Raw genomic sequence first — 18,985 nt, 5'->3', positions numbered from 1 at the left:
ATTTTCAATAAATTTTATTTTTTTTAATCTCTAGTGAAGTTTTTAATAATTTGCATTGATTTTATTTTTAAAATTTTTTTTTTTAAACTTTTAAAGTCAGTCTGGTTTAGAAAATATCTAAAAAGAAAAAAAAAAAAATAGAACTCGAGTCAATTGAGATTTTAGTGTGAAATCTCAACAACTTTCTAGTGGAACCCAAGAGGAGTTTTGGAAGGGTCCACCTTTGTATTGTCAGCCATGGCTGATCGCATGATCCCAAACCCATTGACCAGAAAAAGGCTTTAAAAACAAATTTCATCTCTGTTTAAAACAAATATATACAGAACAGCAAATGAAAAAAATACACGAACACTATACGCCATATCTCAAATTTCGGCTTCTCTATGTTACATGATGATATGTAAACTCTCTCTCTCTCTCTCTCTCTCTGTGACTACTTATTTTAATTAACTATCTCACAACTAGCAGCCGAAAATAAAAATTACAAGGCTGGTCATCTTTAATTTATTTCCTATCTTTGTATTCTTTCTTCCTTTGAAGGTTAGTTGGGTTTCTTCAGCTGTATATCATCTAATATGTAAAAAAAAAATCGAACTTTGGCCCAAATTAACTCCGGTTAAGCACACAGAGAAATTTGCTTACTGATCATCCCCACAGCATTTAGAGCCTTTTCCTTGTTGCAAGTTCTGCCACAAGCAGAGCATCTTTCTAGGGCTTTGGTAGTGTGCGACAACATACCCGTCCTTGCAACCTTCAATGTGTACCCTCTCTTCGTTTCTATAACTAATTTCCATACCTTCCTTCCTCATCTCTGCTATCCAGATCCCCGTTGCCACGTCTTCCAGCTTGAACATCTGAACATATCAAGCATTACAATTTTTTAAACCAAGTACAAATTTGTCATTTTGATTCTCGTTAAGCAATTGAACATGAATATCTAATCATCATAAACTCTGCAAAAGCTTCATATTAGATGAATATTTCTATCAAGTCACGAAAATCAACATCTCCACAAAAAAAGAGAGGATAAGGTTGTCTACCTATTAGTTTTGGCGCTATGTCCACTTAAATTACTACCTTATGTGCTTGAAAAAGTATAATTAAAAGAAAAAGATTAAGAAAAATGAAGAATCAGAAAGTATTTATCACACACCCTTAAATGACCTCCTGTATATCTCTTGTAGACCGCCTCGGCTATGTCCTGTGAGACTACATAACCAGGGCCATGAGCCCAAGGGGGATAACTTCCTTCTTGCCACTCCTGGTAACAATATAGAAGGGAACATTTAGCAAAAGAGCATGTTGATGAAACAATATTCCATAAAACAAACACAAGTGCTTACGCGCGCACAGTCCCTTTTAAACCCAAAACTAACTATAGACCCTTTTAAGATCCAACTTAATTAACTATGCAACTTTTATGAATTCCTCAGGGATCCACTGTTTAGTGTCCAGATTAGTTTCAGTTATTTTGGAAAGGTTCTGTAACATAAACAACTTTATAAATATATCCATAATTAACATTAATGGTGCAAACCATTTTGAATATCCCTCAGATTCCAATGAAATTCCAATAAAAAAATGCAGTATACATACTTGGGACTCCGATCATAGCCAGAGTAAGAGAACTTTGCTAAACTAGAAGTTTAATCATCAGGGTTAGGAATCACATGATTTCACTTCTGAATTGAGTTCATTAATCAAACTGTTATTTTTACCCATTAACATCTGATCAAAAAATATTAACGGACTATAAGAATTACCACACTACAGTGTGCAATTGAAGAGATTGTGGGTGAAAGTGGAGAGGGAGTAGTGGGAAACTCAACAACAGTTTTTTGGTTAGTTGATTTTACTTTTTGGTCCTAACAGTAACTGCTACGCAAAGGTAAATATTTGGGAAAATCCAATGTTACTGGGTTATTTTTAGAATCAAAATTGAGTGACAACGCTTCAATCCCAGTGAGTTGTGTGCTTTGTTAAAAAAAGGTTATAGATGCTGCTAAAAGCCTTACCTCGGGGCTGATATACCATTTACTGTCCCTGTTGTGTTGAGGCTTGTCATTGGAGTTGATGAGACCATACAGCAATCCATGAGTCACGTTGGCCAGTTTTAATGAAGCAATTATTTCATCCACACGAATGAATGAATCATCATCAGTCTTCATGACATACTTTGCTGAAACCACCTGAGTCTGTTAAAAATCAAAGAAAATTAGAGAACATAATAAGCTTCCTTGGTTTCGGACGAGCTGAAAAAACTTACCCCAAAGGTGCAGATCGCCACAGTCTTCCATGTTATCAGACTATAATAGTCGACGAAAGGCATCAGCTGAATGTCTCCATAGTTCTCGATTTCGTTCCATAGTTCCTTGTTCACAATCTGGTTTTTATGCTGCAGCATAACAACCTCAGTATTTGCTTTCAAACAAATATTTACGCTGATAAGATGGTTTGAAGCTTTGTAATACTATTTTCTTTTCCAATAATGCCCATAAAATAACTGCTAAATGGGTTATAGTAACTTCTAAAAATTTCCAAATGGTACTCACCAGGCCAACAAAAAAGCGCACCGCGACTGCTCCCGACCTCACTGCGCCATATTGCATCCATGTTCTCCGAACAGCCATCCTCCGCTTAAAATTGTTTGCTGAAGAGAAGACACCAATAAAGAGGTCCAATGGCTTTTGAGGTGAAAGTGGACCTGATCTAAGTGCTTCCAAGTCAATAATGTTCTCTAGATCATCCGAGGTGGGTAAACCACTGGCAAGGACAGAAGTCAACTGAAAGTCTCCAGAAATCTTTACTTCGCTAACAAGCCAGGGTTCCAACCTCTGAAAATGTCACATGCCAGGAAAGCAAATAAATTGAAGTGAAAAATAAATAAAATCAAGACTAGTAATGTAAATGAGAAAAAAAAAAATTACTTCACGGTAAGCGAAAGATGTTGTGTGCTTTCCATCAACTGTCATATGGAGCCCTTCTTCTCCTGCCCTAAGTGTCATAACAGACATATACCCTTGCTTGAAAGGAAAATATCCTTGAGGTTTGAATCTCTTTTGTGTCATAGATGCCCACATAGAAACATTACCATCTTTACCCACCATCTGATTGCATTGGTTCAACTCATCCACTGTTTATCACATAAAAGGAAGACTGAATGAAGAAACATTGTTCAGAATTTAGTCTCTCATGCAGTCACCCAAAAGATACAGAATAATGAAATTATTGCACTGCAAAAAAAAAATAATAATACTAAAAGAAACAGATAATAGCAACAATTACAAACTTTAAAATGCTAGCAAACAGAGTATATGATAGGTAATGTTACCTTTCTTATTGCCAAGAACTGCAGAGGGGCACCGCTCCGCTTCACCCCACCCATGAGCTGCTGTCCATGTGTTTTGAACAATTACAGGATCCTCAGTTACTTTATCACCATTTAGTCGGACACCGTATTGTAAAACCAAGGGAGGGTTTGGCTCCTCTGGTAGAGGTTCTCCCATCAAGTCAATTTGAAAATTTCCAAGAACATTAGGAAGCCCAATGATTGTAATTGCCGAACCCTGAATCAACCCACATGGAATTCTCAACCTAAAACTTTTGTCACTGAATTCAGTAGTGTTCATCTTATTAACAAAGTAGGGACATTGTTTCTCCTTTGTTTTATCAAGTGAAACTTTATCTGCATCACCTTTTTGTTCAGTTTCATTGATATTCAAAAGGGTATCCCATGCAACCACAGCTTCCCTGATAGCCTCTAATGCATTAGGCAAGCCTTGAGCGTAATCAATAATGTGCTTCATATGACTCCATGTATGTAATGAACTTTGTACCTTGTTGGATAAATTTCTTTGAACAAAGAGACTAGACACTAATATATCTGCAGAAATCACTTGACTGGAAGCTTTCGGATCTTGAACTTCAGGCAAAACCCCAGCTTGCAGAGACTTCAACGAATTAAATGTATTGTTGACAGAGATGGGACTTGAAAGTGGACTCTTCCCGATTGGATTTTTCATCACAGAGTACCTTAGAACCATAAACATAAATAGGGACACAAAAAAAGCACCACCAGCCCATTTTTTAAATTTTTTGGGTAACATTTTCTCATCAACGGTCCTAATATCCATAAAGTCAACTGCTTACAAGTTACGACTAAACACTTCACCAAATGAGTAGTTCAAATCCTGGTTTGATTGCAGAGTGTACTAACCAATGAGGAAATGCAGAAAACGTAGTGCATACCAGGTTAAAAGCAAAAGCTAGAATTATTTGGGATCAAAAAACATCTATACAGAACCAAATAACCTAGAGACTTGAGGGATCAAGTTTTAATCACCAATCACCAACTTTATCTATCTTCGACTTTACCATCTGCTGTTTGATCAAGTCACCTGCCACATTACTTAGATTCCATGGTTTTGTTTTGATGGGCTTGCAAGGAGGACTATGGACTCATATCAGTCAACCTTTCGTGCTGTGAACCATGCTGCAAAGGCTCAAAACGGAAACAAAAAAGAAAATAATAAACAAATGCTTTACAATAGAATTCAAAAAAAGAGATGGAGCATTTACGACTAATGAATAGTAAGAACACAAAAGAAGTATGTTGCCAATTGTTATGATCTACCTAGGAATAAGTGGCATTGTATGAGTATCATGAATATTGTTGAGAAAAAAAAATTATTATATCCCATGTCTGATTAAAATTGGCATGTCCTTATCACAAGTCTCTCTCCTCCACTTAACAATACAACCACAACACAAGTTCATGAAGGGGTAAAATTGTGAGAGAGAATAAGTAAACTGCAACCAAAAGATTCATATCAAAACCCCCTAACAAAAGAGTGATTCAATACTTAAATTTCAAAGGGTTTGGCTCCTCTCATATTCACAATTCAACTTGAGAGAGTATTTGGGCTTAGTGAGCCCATTGTGAACCTAATCTCGGTTATCCAAACCGTTTACTTTTTAGTACTCATTGAGAAAAATATTCATGTAAAAAATCAAGATAATTGCACTTTAGTAACTATATGTTTGAATCACATGCATCTTTAAAAAATGAACGGCAAATAAATCTTTGATTACTTTTAGATCTCTGAATGCAACGAAAATAGTAATCTTGACCTTTCAGCAGACTTCAACATTCAAAAAATCAGTTAAAAGTCCATGTTATGACAAAAAATAGTCCTTCAAAACAGTTTGGCGGAGAAGATTTCAATGAAAACCTCCTTACCATTAATTTGATAAAAAATTTTGAGACCCAAAAAAAAAAAAAAAAAAAAACTTTAAACCAAAAGGTATGCTTCACGTGAAAAGTTTTTGCTGGAATCATCTTCAGTTAGATCAAATCGATCCACCAGAAACAGAAAAGTGCCAAAAAAAAAAAAAAAAAAAAACTTAGGAAAATAAATAACATTTTTTTATTGAATACCCAACCAAAGAAAAGTAGATAATGAACTGCATTACTTTGCCTTCGTTTCGTTTGGGATGTGAGTTGATTTTTTGATTTTTAACTATTTTAGCCTCGGTTAAAATGCCTGATTTACCATGAACTTTTTGGCTTTATTTCTACTTCTGTAAAAAAATAAAATAATAATTATGATTTGAATGTAACATTTTATTTTATTGATTTTTTAACCTATTTTATAATTTTGTGACTAAAATAGCCTCAAACCAACTTCCCAAGCATAGCCTTTAAAAAAAAAAAAAAAAACCTTCATAAACCCTCTGTGTTGCCAGGAAAAGAAATTGCAAGTTCTGCTGTTCAATTACTGAGAAAATTTAATTAAAAATAACAATACAGACTTTTTTTTATAATATATATCTTCTTTCGTCGGGGTTAGAGATCGAAAATCTTTTCGTTTTCTCTGCTTTCCCGGCAACCAAACAGAGCATAAATTAACAAAAAACAGAGTAAAGCAATTGATATGAGTTTTCAACCGCATTTTAATCTGGAAACCCACTTCAAAACCCTACTTAATTTTTTTTTTTTTTTTTAATTTTAAACCTCGGTCTTTACCCAGAACTACGTAATAAACAACCCCTCTCTAAAACAAGCACTCATAGCTACATTTCACAGAACACCATGCGTACATACATAAACATGCTTGTAAAACTAAATAATTATACATATATCGAAAACAATTGACGGAAAAGAGTGATACAAATTATCGAAATACGTACCCGGGAATTTTCTTTCTCGAGAAACCGAGCGAGAAAGCGAGTAGAGAAACACAGGTATCGAAGAGAAGAGCGATTGATCCAACAAAAGTTAGTGGGAATCGAGGTCGAAGAAGAGACGACGAGGAAAGTTTGGTTTGTGTTTTGTTGAAATGTACGCCGAGCGCGGTTGGAACATCTGAACACTGATCGATGCTTCCACCGGCAGTTGAAAACTTGGAATTTGTTTTTGCATTTTCCTCCTCCGGTTTTAACGAAACAGCAAAATATTTTCCATATAACACAACCCAAACTTTTGAATAATGTTTTGGGAAAATTTCATTGACCTCTCCTGATAAATAGACAAATTGCAGAGAACTCCTTAGTTTCAAAATAGTACTTAGGTCTCGTTTGAAAACAAGTTATTTTAGTAATTTTTTGACTTTTTATAAAAATATGTATGAAAAAATAGAGAGAATGGTGTGACAATTTATAGTGACTTTTTGACTTTTTTGTTAAAATAGTTACTTCTCAAACAAGGCTTTAGTTACCATTTGTCAACAAATAAAATATGAATGTGATGACGCCAATTCTTAAACTAAAATGTTGATTTTGTCAATTCATTAAAAAAATCATTATGAGTAAGATTTCGTTTGGGAACAAACGATTTTAGTAATTTTTTGATTTTTTATTAAAAAATATGTAAAAAAAAGTAGAGAGAGTAATGTGACAACTTATAATGACTTTTCAGTTAAAACTGAAAGTTGACAAACATATCATGATAATCTAATAATTCATTTATCTCTTTAAATTCAATAACCTTACTCTTTCTAAAATTTATTAAGCCTATTTTGGGAAGTGAATTAAAAGTCACTTTCTAACTTTTAACCCACTTCACTCTCTTACAAAAAGTCAAAAAAAATTTAAAAGTAATTTTTAATCATCTTTTCAAAATATCCAATAATAGTGCTCAATGTAGTCGATTAGGAGTCAAAATAAATTAGTGGTGATTGGACGTGAAAAGAGTGATAAAAGGTAGTGAGTCGATATTGGCAAGTAAAAGTAAAATGAATGTAGTATATGGTAGGTAGAGCAATAGTGTGTAACATTGGCAATGGCCTAAAGGTAGAAATGTAGTAATTGAAAAACAACAAAGGGAACAAAGATAAGAGGAAATGACAATGTGATGCATTGGTGACGTGTGGAATAATGAGATGAAGCAAAAGAAAGGAGACTAGAAAAATGGAAGAAGAAGGTGTTGAAAGTGGTGGAGAGATGAAAGATGAAGATAGTGGTAAATACGGCTGCAAATGAATTGAGCTGTTCATGAACAGGCTCGGTTCGGCCCGTTTAGTAAACGAGCCAAGCTCGAGCTCGCATAAGCTCGGCTCGTTTATTTTTATTTAAATTATATAATAAATATATTATTTATATATTAAATAATATATAAATATATATAAATACATTATTTATATATTAAAAATATATAAATATATATATAAATAATAATGTAAATATATTTTTTATATATTAAATAATATAAATAATATTAAAAAAAATTTATCGAGTCGAGCCGAGCTGAACTCGAGTTTCATTAAAATTAACGAGCCGAACCGAGCCGAGCCGAACTCGAGCCCAGTTCCTTATCGAGCCGAGCTTGAGCTCAATAAATGAGCTCAATAAGTAAACGAGCCGAGCTCGAACTCAGTAAAACTCGGCTCGACTCGATTCGATTCGTTCGCAACCCTAGTGATAAAAGAATATATAGGTTAAGGGGTAGAGGTGAGTCATGATTCATGGGTAATATGTGATTAGTGAAGCATCGGTGGTATATATATGGCACGGCAATGTGTTCGGAGTCAGATGTTGCACCTCGTGGTCATGGTTGATGTATGATTGAAATATCCATGTCTACTCTCTAAAGGGTGATATTAGGGCTTACAAGACTTAACATGGTCTCACTCTCATAATGTAAATAATTTATTTAGTAGGATTTTATGTATAGATCAATCATAATAAAAAATAAATTGGTTTGATAATCATAAACACGTTATTTCATTAATAATTTTGAAAATAATCAATTTATTTCTTAAAAGACAAATATAATGAAATTGTGATTATCATGTCAATCTATTTCTTAAAAAAAATTTATTGATCTATACACATAATTTAATAAATAAAAAAAAAAGTTAAAAATTCACACTTTTAAACTCACAAATTCATCTACAATGATGTAGCGAGGGAGTTGGATCTCATATCATTAAAGATATATATAACAAATCATAAATTGACACCTACTATACCAGTCATTATGGATCAACTTGTGAGAATTTTTTGTGAATCTCAAATATTTTTTATATAATGTCGTTTGGAAATTAAATATTTTAGTTAAAAAATTACTATAAATTTTTATATCATTTTTTTTTATTTTTATGCATATTTTTTTTATAAAAAATTAAAAAAAATTACTGAAAAAACATATTACTAAAAGCAAGAATCATAACGAGCTCCACTAACCAAACAAAGAGGATCCTTTCCCAATTCGGATTATGTATAATTTTTTCTATTTAATGTACTGCAATACTTTTTGACCACATTTCTTTTTCCGCTGGCCGGCCATGGAGGGAGTAAAAAAGTCAGGAAGAGCTCAAAATAAGTAAATAGAGCTAATTTTTGACCTTTTATTTGTTGGTTTTCATTTTTTTTATGTCATTGATAATGATAGACCATAGGGATCTCCAAAATCAAACGAATGTCCATTTCATTTTCAAGACGTTAGGAACTTTGCTCTTTCATTTTTGCCAGCCACATTACAACGGTTATGATGGGGAGATTTTTAATTTAATCGAAGTAGTATCACTTTATTTTTTATAGTTTTAATTTAAATAATTTAAATATTATATTTTTAATTTTTAGTTTTATTACAGTGTAATCCATCAGTTATGTACTGCTAACATTTTAAATGAAAAAAGATCTCGTGCAAAATTATAAAAATCAAAGGTGTAATAAAAAAATTATATTGGTAATCTATATAATTTATTTTAAATTTTACTTTAATGTCTCTAGGTTTGCATGTTATTTTTTGTGTATAAAATTTTAACGATAAGTGACAGAGGAATCAGATTACAACAAAACTAAAAGTGTAAGATTTAAATTATTATAATCAAAACTATGAGGAATGAAGCAATAAACTATAAGAACTACTAATAGAATTTATCTTTCTATAAATGTAAGTGTACGAGTAAGAAATATTCTTCTCATATAATCCTGTTGACCAAGTCTGTGCTCCTCCAAACGTCGTCGCTTTACTCCTTGAAAACACAAACGTGAGCTAGCCGACGGGTGTGTGCCGGATACCTCTCCGATGCCTAAGTCAGCAAAATAGACAAATAGACAAAAGTTCTGTGTATTCGGGAATCAAAGTTGCGTTACTTCTCCACAGGTGATGTTATGAGCTTTTATAGGTTCCGTGTGGTACAATCCTAGTTGCACTCTTACTCCTCCATGTAGAGTCCTCCTAGGAATCACATTCCTGAACGTTAATACTTATCCTTCAACACCCCCTCGCTGCTTAAACCAAGTGAGATGGTTTTACCATGATTGGATGTCAATACGACCAAGATAACATAGCCATGCTAAAGCCGCAGACTAGACCGAGCTCCCACTAGCTTGGTTCTTCCTTTCACTGCGTGTACCTCGGTTTGACATATTCCAACTGTGTTGTCTGAGACCGGACTAATCATTTCGAGCTTGGACCGAGCTAACAAATAGCAAGGTTCTGAAAAAAGCTCAACATACTTCGGCCCAATATAGTACGACCGAGCTAACTGTTACCGCACCGACCGTAGTGACCGAGCTAACTACCAAGCTCCTTCGGACCGGGCTATCTACAAGGCTCCTCTGGACCGGACTAATTACAAGACCCTTTGCTCTGCCCTTCTTACCGTGGCCCACAGAATGACCCTTTACCCAGCTCGACCCAATTTATATATAAATTACCCTCTCAATAAGAGATATCTCTATTTTATAAAATATAATATTTGAACTCCTATTTTTTATTATTATTTTTTAAATTTAGCTTATAATGACATGCTTAGGCCTCGTTTGGGAACAGGCTAATTTAGTAACTTTTTGGCTATTTGGCTAAAATATGAGCTAAAAAAAACTAGTATGTTTGGGATGACTTTTTGGCTTTTTACGAAAAGATGTGCAAAAAGTAGAGAGAAAAGAGAATCTTTGACTTTTTGGTATGGGTTGTTGGCTTTTTGGCTAATTTACTAATTTTTTAACTTTTTGGCTAAAAACGAAGGTTCCCAAACGAGGCCTTAGTGTCAATTTTTTATTTTTTAAAAATTTAACCATATAAAGCCTGATTTTCTTATTAATAAATATTCAATCTAGGAATTACACTTTAATTAGAGTTAGATTTCCGTTATTAGAGATGACAACGGGACAGGATGGAACCAGCTTTTTAGTCCACACCCGACCCCTTGAACCCACATAAACCTAATTAAAAATGCTTGCTAACAAAAAACAAATCAAGTGAATAGAAATATTTGTGAAATTTCTTTTTATTTCATGTGAAATTTCTTATCAAATCTTCAGTGTATTCAAAGAAAGAATTAAAAAAAAAGAGAAAGACAGTTTAATTACAAAATCCAAAACAGTATATATATATATATATATATATATAAAGATTCTTATTTTGTGCAAAAACAAAATTAAAATTCAAAAAGAAAAGAAAAATTAATAAAACAAAAAAGTAAACTAATTACTTACCTAATTATTTTTTATCAAGTCCAGTGTTGAACACTGTCTCTTTAAGACATGTTTGTCCTCTCCACGGTGCTATCAGAATGTAGACATCTATCTTGCAGGATAAAATGATCGACAACAAATAGTAGCAACACTACAAACTATTCGCACAACAAACACACATTGTGTTTATATTCTTTCTCACAAAAAATAAATGCAGTAAAGTGCAAAGATTGAAAGCAATAGAGAAGAAGGAAAATTCAGTGAAAATCCAAATTAGGGACTCGTCTATCTAAAGGTGCACTGGTGGCTTTTCAGATTTGATTCAAACAGGTAACAAACTTGTTTGAATAGGTATGGTACCTGTTCGGTACTGTTTGAACAGATAAGGAACTTGCTTGGTTTCAATTTGAATAGATACTGAATCTTTTCGAGTTGAAGGAAAAAACCGGACAGGTGTGGGTCATTTCAAATTTTATTCTGAATTTAAAACAGAAATTCAAATTTGAAATGATAAGAATTTTAGAAAATATAAAATTCAAATGTTTTTAACCTACAAAAATAAGCATTAGGTCGGATAAGCCCAAACCCAACCTCATATCACGCACCTGCGCCCAAGCCCAGCCCGCTCGGACGAACGGCGGTGTATGGGTTTGTTTTGGGTCCAATGGGACTAGCCCACTTTGCCTATAACCTCAACCTTTTACAAAACTTGGGTACCCCTTGGGGCCCTCCCCAAGTTGTAAACTCAAGGTTTATAAACCCAACATTGTTAGCCTAGCCAAGCAATGTGGGACAAGCTTTAATTTTTCCAAATTTGGGAAACCCACCAAAACACTATTTTCATGGAGCTTGCTTTGGCATTAATTTCTCATTCACCCGATAATGGTTTTGAACAACCAAATATACTACGTGAATCACAACGCGACATAGAAAGTGTTACCACCAATACCCACCAACCTCGGCACATGGGTCCCACCTAAAAATTATATCAAAGTTTAGAAAAAATCTGGGTTGCGTTTGGTAGAGTTTTGTAAATATGATTTGAGAGTATGAGTTGTATTTTGAGTTTGTGAGTTTTAGAATTATGATTTGAGTGTGGAAAATTTGTTTGGTGAAGAGTTTTGAATTGAGTGGGAAATTTTTGATGTGACATATGATGTTTGATACAAAAACTTACAACTCATAACTAAACATACAACTCAAAATTCTATTAAAACACATAAAAAAATTAAAAATTCGAAAAATATTTTTTTTGAATATATAAAAATTAATATATGTAAATTGTAAAATAATAATAATAATAATAATAATAATAATAATAATAATAATAATAATAATTTTGCACTGTTTCGGTCAACTGGTGGGATGACCGGTTAGGCGAAATTTGAAAAAAAAAATTACGAAAACCGCGCCTGAGACAGAGTGTTTTGTGCAGAGTTTTGGAAACGTGATTTCAAAACTCTAACCAAACATCATACTTGAATGAAGGTGTAGAATCATGATTTGAAGACACAACCAAACACAACCCTGTTTTTTCCAAACCATTTCTTACAATCCCCCACATGAATGAAATTTGATGACAATGGAAATGTAACAATATACAGAATTTATCGAAGGAGTATAAATTGAAAATATCTTGCATCAGGATAGGTAGTTTTCGGTTTTGAACCTTCCCTAGTGATAACCTACCGGACTTATTGGCCAACCAATGGATGCGATGTCTTGAATTGTTCAATCCTTAGTGTAAGCCAAGATAATAGGTTTCACACAAGATATCTTCTGACACATCGTGGTTCTCACGGTTGTGTTCATTTTGGCATTGAACGCTCCTAGTTGTTCGTGAATGCTTCTAGAGAATTTAGCATCTTCATTCTCATAGAATCGGCCCCAATTTGGCACTCACATAGGTAATCATGTTGTGAGTATCTCTTATATTCGTCTTGATTTTTATGTCTAAATCAAGATATAAGTAATCATTAGAAGGAAAGTTTATCCTTAAACCCCTGCAATAACACATGTTGCAGATATCACTCTCACTATAGGAATGGGTATGAAATTTTAATCCCTTGGTAATTTCTTGTGAGTCACACATAACTTAGTAGTCTCTTTGAACTTAGTTCTTGGGATCTACAGTCATCTAAGTAGGGTTACCATTATGATGACTCTTAAGTAATAGGCTTTAATCTCATCCCCTTTGATGAACTATACACTTGCTCTTTTGTCAAACCTTTCGTTAACGGATCTCCAATATTTTCTTTAGATTTTATATAATCTATTGAGATTATTCTATTTGAGGGCAATTGCTTTACGGTATTATGTCAACGACGAATATGCCGTGACTTACCATTATATATATGACTCTGTGCCCTTCCTATTGTAGATTGACTATCACAATGAATGCAAATAGCTGACACAGGTTTTGGCCACATTGGAATGTCTTCTAAGAAGTGATGAAGTCATTCTGCTTCTCACGTTTTGTCTAAAGCAATGAACTCAGACTCCATTGTGGATCGTGCAATGCATATTTGTTTCGGGAATTTCCAAGAAACATCAGCGCTTCCCAGAGTCAAGACATATCCACTGGTGGATTTTGAATCTTTAGTATCCGATATCCAATTTGCATCACAATAGCCTTCGAGTACTGCTAGATATCGAGTAAAATTTAAGCCATGATCACAGGTAAATCTTAAATATCTAAGAATCCCGAATGATCGCTTTCCAATGGTTTTCTCCGAGGTTACTAGTGTACCCACTCAATTTACTGACAGCGTAAGCAATATCAGGATGCGTACAATTCATTAGGTATATTAGGCTTCCAATGATTTGAGAGTATTTTAACTGGGACACCGCATCACCTTTATTTTTTGATAAATAAAGATTGATGTCTACTGGTGTTCTTATTACATTCACATCATCCTTAATATATTTACCAAATTTTTTTTCAATATAATGAGATTGTGATAATGCACATTCATAAGATATTTTAGTAATTTTTATTCTTAATATAACATCTATGACCCCTATAAATTCATATCAAATCTTTTGTTCAGCATTTGCTTGGTTGATTTGATCACGTTTTGACTACTTCTAATGATAAGCATGTCATTCACATAAAGACAAACGATGACATAACCTTTGTCAGTGTTTTTAACATAGACACATTTGTCACATTCATTTATCTTGAAACCATTAGTTAGCATAGCATGATAAAATTTCTCATGTCATTGCTTAGGAGTTTGTTTTAATCCATAAAGAGATTTTACAAGCCGACAAGCTTTCTTTTCTTGCCCTAGCACTACAACCCCTTTGGGTTGCTCCATATAGATCTCTTCATTTAGATCACCGATTAAGAAAACTGTCTTAACATCCATTTGATGTATCTCTAAATCATACAACGCTGCTATAACAATAAGCATGAGGATGGATGTTATTCTTGTCACAGGGAAATATGTGTCAAAGGGAAATATGTGTAAAAATAGTCTAGACCTTCCTTTTGTCTGTAACCTTTTACCACAAGTCTTACTTTATACTTGTCTATTGAACCATCTGCTTTCATTTTTCTCTTGAATATCCATTTATACCCAAAAGGTTTAGAATTGGGTGAAAGATCCACCAATTCTCAAGTATGATTTTGTATAATGGATTCAATTTCATTATTAACAATCTCTTTCCACAAAGGTGCTTCAGGACTTGACATTGTTTCCTTAATGCTCTGAGGTTCATTTTCTAACAGATATGTCAAAAATCCTGGACCAAAAAATTTTGATATTCTTGCTCTCTTACTTCGCCTTGGTTCATCATCAGTTAAATTCTGTTGATCGAGACCATTACTAGTCTCTTGCGGTTGACTGTCATTAGTCTCTTGACTTTGTGTATAATCATAAGTTCTTTTCTTTGAACTTAATTCCTATCATTTCTTGTAAGGAAAAATATGTTCAAAGAAAACAACATTCTTTGCCTCTATAATAGTGTTCACATGTATATTAGGTATTTCTAATTTATAAGTCAGAAACCGATATACACTACTATTATGCGCATAACCAATAAACACACAATCCACTGTTTTTGGTCTTATCTTAGTCTTTTTTGGAACAAGAACTTCTACCTTTGTCAAACACCTCCACACTTTTAAATATTTGTAAGAAGGTGGTCGACCTTTCCACAATTCATAAAGAGTGCTGTTAGTTTTCTTGTGGGGTATTCAATTAAGAACATAATTAGCAGACAATATTGCTTTCCTCCACAAGTTTTACGGTAAGCCTGAACTTAGTAACATGGCATTCATCATTTCTTTAAGGGTTCTATTTTTACTTTTAGCAATTTCATTTTGCAGTAAAGAATAGGGTGCTGTAATTCGGTGAATAATGCCATGTCATGTACAAAATTTATTTAAAGGTGTATCATATTTACCACCCATATCACTTCTAACCATTTTAATAGTTTTACCAAGTTGATTTTCAACTTCAGTTTTGTAAAGTTTAAACATTTCCAAGACTTCATCTTTACTTCTAAGTAAATATACATAACAATATCTTGTGCAATTATCGATAAATGTTATGAAATACTTTTTGTCTCCTCTAGTTTAAACAAATACAAGATCACATACATCAGTATGAATTAATTCTAGAGGTTCAGTTTTCCTTTCAACCGATTTAAATGGAGCCTTAGTTAGTTTTGCTTTTATACATATCTCACATTTGTTATTAGGATCTATTTCAAACTTTGGTATATAATCTAAACCAATTAGTCTACGCAAAACATCAAAATTCACATGTCCTAATCTACCATGCCATAAATTTGACTCAAGAATATAAGCAAAAGATGTGCTATTCTGATTAATAGTAGATTTTGGTGCAATAGTCATTATATTTAACTTAAAGAGACCATCGCTTATGTATCTCTTACCCATATACGTACCACTCTTTATTAATACAAATTTATCAAACTCAAATACAAGCCTAAAACCATTCTTACTTAACAAAGAACCAGAAACTAAATTCTTCCGGATGTCTAGTACATACAGCACGTTGTTGAGGGTAAGTTCATTTCCTGACGTCATCTTCAAGACAAATTTCCCTTGTCCAGCCACAACAGAAGTAGACAAATTTTCCATGAATAGTTGTTCACTATTTGCAGCCTCATTATAAGTAGTGAATATCTTTTTGTCCTCGCAAATACGTCGAGTTGCTCCAATGTCAACCCACAATTCCTTGGGATTTCCAACCAAATTAGTCTCAGACACTATAACAGAGAGATTAATGTCATTTACCCTGTCAAAGATGTAATCTAGTTCTGTAACATTAGCTTGATTGGTAGACTTCTTACTTGTACTTTCGTGATCCTTCTTAGGACGACAGCAATCAGAAGCACGATATCCAGACTTGCCATAGTTTTAGCATTTTCCTTTGAACTTTTTATTGCCATTGTTGTCGCCTTGTTGAGGAGCATCTCTAGTAACTTCCTCCTCTTGTTATGTGGTTTGGACACTTGTTCCACTACATTAGCCTAGGACTTAATGAGATTTTTACTATTCATCTTTTCAGCTTTACGGTTATCTTTCTCAATTTTCAGTCTTACAATAAGTTCATCCATGGTCATCTCTTTGCGTTTATGTTTTAAATAATTTTTGAAATCTTTCCAAACCGGTGGTAATTTTTCTGCTAACGCAATGACTTAGAAAGACTCGCTAAGAAACATACCTTCAGCATGAATATCATGCAAAATTAGGAATGGTAACGAGCCAGGGCGGGGCCGGAGATCACACTCCCTGTCCCCGATCCCCGACGGGGAGTCTACCACCGCCTCCATCTCTGCCCCTGAAAATTCCCCAACCAAAATAAAAAGAAACAACAACAAACATATACATTCAACAACAAAGATTCATCAACAACAACAAAAATTATATCTATTTATTATTATCATCATCATCATCATTATCATCAACAACAACAGAACTCTGAGCTCAAATGTATATTCAACAAATCTGAGCTATGAGTTCAAATATGTATTTAACAGCTCTGACATCAAATATATATTCAACACTAGATTTAACATATATATTCAATAGATCGAACAGATCTGAGCTCAAATGTAAAAAATAAAAAATAAAAAATCTAACACATTGAGAGAGAAAGAGACGATGGCAATCGGTTGCGATGGAGAGGTGACGAACTTTGACGATGATGGAAAGAGGGACAGCAGTGATGGAGAGGAGGGATGACGGCGATGAAGGGGGGGAGCAGGACAGCGGCGATGGGGAGGGGGGAGGAAGACTGCGGCGATGGAGAGGAGGGACAGCGGCGATGGAGGGACGACGGCGATCGGCGGTGATGGGAGGAGGGAGATCAGCGATGGAGGGAAGACTGCAACGCTGTGAGCGCAGCTGTGTAAAGAGAGAGAGAGGGAGAGGGAGAGAGACTGAGACTATGAGAGAAAGAGAAACGAAATATATGTGAGTGAGAGAGGCAGAGTCAAACATATATATATATATATATATGGGAAATATTCGAGGAGTTATGTAGGGATTATTCGGGAAGTTATGCAGGGATAATTCGGGGGCTGGGGAACCTATCCTCGTCCCCCGCCTAAAAACATTCAGGGATTCAATTTTTAATACCATCCCTGGCCCTATAGGGATAATTTTCGGGGAAAACCCGTTCTAATTGGGGTCGGGGGATCGGGTCTCTGTCGGGCCGGGTTCAAATTGCCATCCCTATGCAAAATCAATTGAAAACTTTGACTTGAGAAATTATTGTTTGGGAGTCTACCATAACAAAGTCTAGAAATTTACTGATAACAAATTTCTTTATGTCGGCATCCTGTGTGTAATAACCCTCATTCTTGTCTTAGCCATGTTCATGTGCATTTGCATGATTTTGTCTTGTTAAGCTTGCATTTGTAGACTTTGACTTGTTTTGCGTAAGTAAAGGTCCCTGTCTTGTTTTGTGCTTATGTGTTTTGCCTAAGTGTTATATGCATGCTTTGTTCCTTGCTTGCCATCTTAAGCCTAGGTCATGTCAAGCTTAGGTCATGTTAAGCCTAGGTCATCTCAAGCCTAGGTCATCTATCCTTGATGTCTCAAGCCTAGGTCACGCCTTTGAACCTCTCACACCTAGGACTATCCTAGAACCACTTTGGTTGACGTCTACCATCACCTAGGCATATTGCCCGAGATGGCATCATCTAGGCCGAGGTGTGCATCACCTAGGCCGAGATGTGTATCATCTAGGCTGAGATGTTATCATCTAGGCGTCCTAGATCTTTGATCCTTGCACCTAGTGATCTTGTTCCTGGACTGGTATGACCTAGACCGAGGTGTGGCACATTTAGGCCGAAGTATGGCACAGCTAGGCCAAGTGTTATCCTTCCTGGCCGAGATCAGTGAGACCTTACTTGCCGAAGCCTATGTCCTAATCCGAGATCATTGCCTTGTCAGAGTGCCCATGCCACCTTACTTGTTATACACACTTTGTCATACTCGTGTCTTGTCATTCTGGCACCTTTTTTAGGAGATCCAACCATACGTTGCCACGTGTCCCAGCAGAGGGTTAAGTTAACTAGCAGTAGAGAAAACATATCATTTGCTATATCTTTGCCCTAGAAGAGAGAGAAGCTCTAGGAAAGAAGAAGAAGTTCTTAGAGTGAGAGAGCTAGATTCTAAGCTTGATCTTCACACATTGAACCGTTAGATCTGTGTTTTGAGGTTAGATTATTGATCTACTTTTGTTGTTCTTTATGTTAATCTGATCACATTGCATGATCTAGCATGATTCATGAGCCATGCATCGATTTAAAGTTTGTTTTAGAAAGAGAAAGTGATGTTTATGTGTTCTTGAAGAAAAACCATTTTTTGATCTGAAAGTTTGTATCAAGATCCATATTTTCGTATTTGTTTTCATGAAATCTCCAAGTACGGGTACCCAGGTCCATGTTTTTGAACTCATCTCATGAAATTTCAGATTTTGGAATAAAAGTTATGATTTTAGCATTCATGTTCTTCATGTTCGTCATGTTTATGTTCTTCATGTGTCTTCAGAAGGAAACCCAGATTTCCAAACTTCAT

General features: G+C 34.6%; 1 protein-coding gene across 1 annotated transcript; it reads right to left on the bottom strand.

Moving 5' to 3' along the window:
• Positions 1–280: 280 nt before the first annotated feature.
• Positions 281–6,506, bottom strand: LOC145789909 (beta-1,3-galactosyltransferase GALT1-like). Its single transcript, XM_082867531.1, has 8 exons — positions 6,190–6,506; positions 3,332–4,492; positions 2,928–3,133; positions 2,553–2,834; positions 2,267–2,395; positions 2,016–2,195; positions 1,154–1,261; positions 281–854 (listed from the first exon to the last, which is right to left on the bottom strand). Exons 2-8 carry the CDS (start codon positions 4,131–4,133, stop codon positions 639–641), a joined length of 1,923 nt encoding a protein of 640 aa, XP_082723657.1. The 5' UTR covers positions 4,134–4,492; positions 6,190–6,506; the 3' UTR covers positions 281–638.
• Positions 6,507–18,985: the final 12,479 nt, after the last annotated feature.

This window comes from Camellia sinensis, chromosome 4, assembly GCF_055761805.1.
Source record: "Camellia sinensis isolate YWXY chromosome 4, ASM5576180v1, whole genome shotgun sequence".
Lineage (NCBI taxonomy): Eukaryota > Viridiplantae > Streptophyta > Magnoliopsida > Ericales > Theaceae > Camellia > Camellia sinensis.
Note: the sequence above shows the minus strand (reverse complement) of the source record. Positions and strands in the feature narration are given on the sequence as shown.

Coding starts and splice junctions, on each gene's coding strand:
- LOC145789909 (XM_082867531.1), bottom strand. CDS start 4,133: ATGGATATTAGGACCGTTGATGAGAAAATGTTACCCAAAAAATTTAAA. Junction 2,835..2,927: donor CATCTTTCGCTTACCGTGAA/GTAATTTTTTTT, acceptor TGACATTTTCAG/AGGTTGGAACCCTGGCTTGT. Junction 1,262..2,015: donor AATGGTATATCAGCCCCGAG/GTAAGGCTTTTA, acceptor TATTGTTACCAG/GAGTGGCAAGAAGGAAGTTA.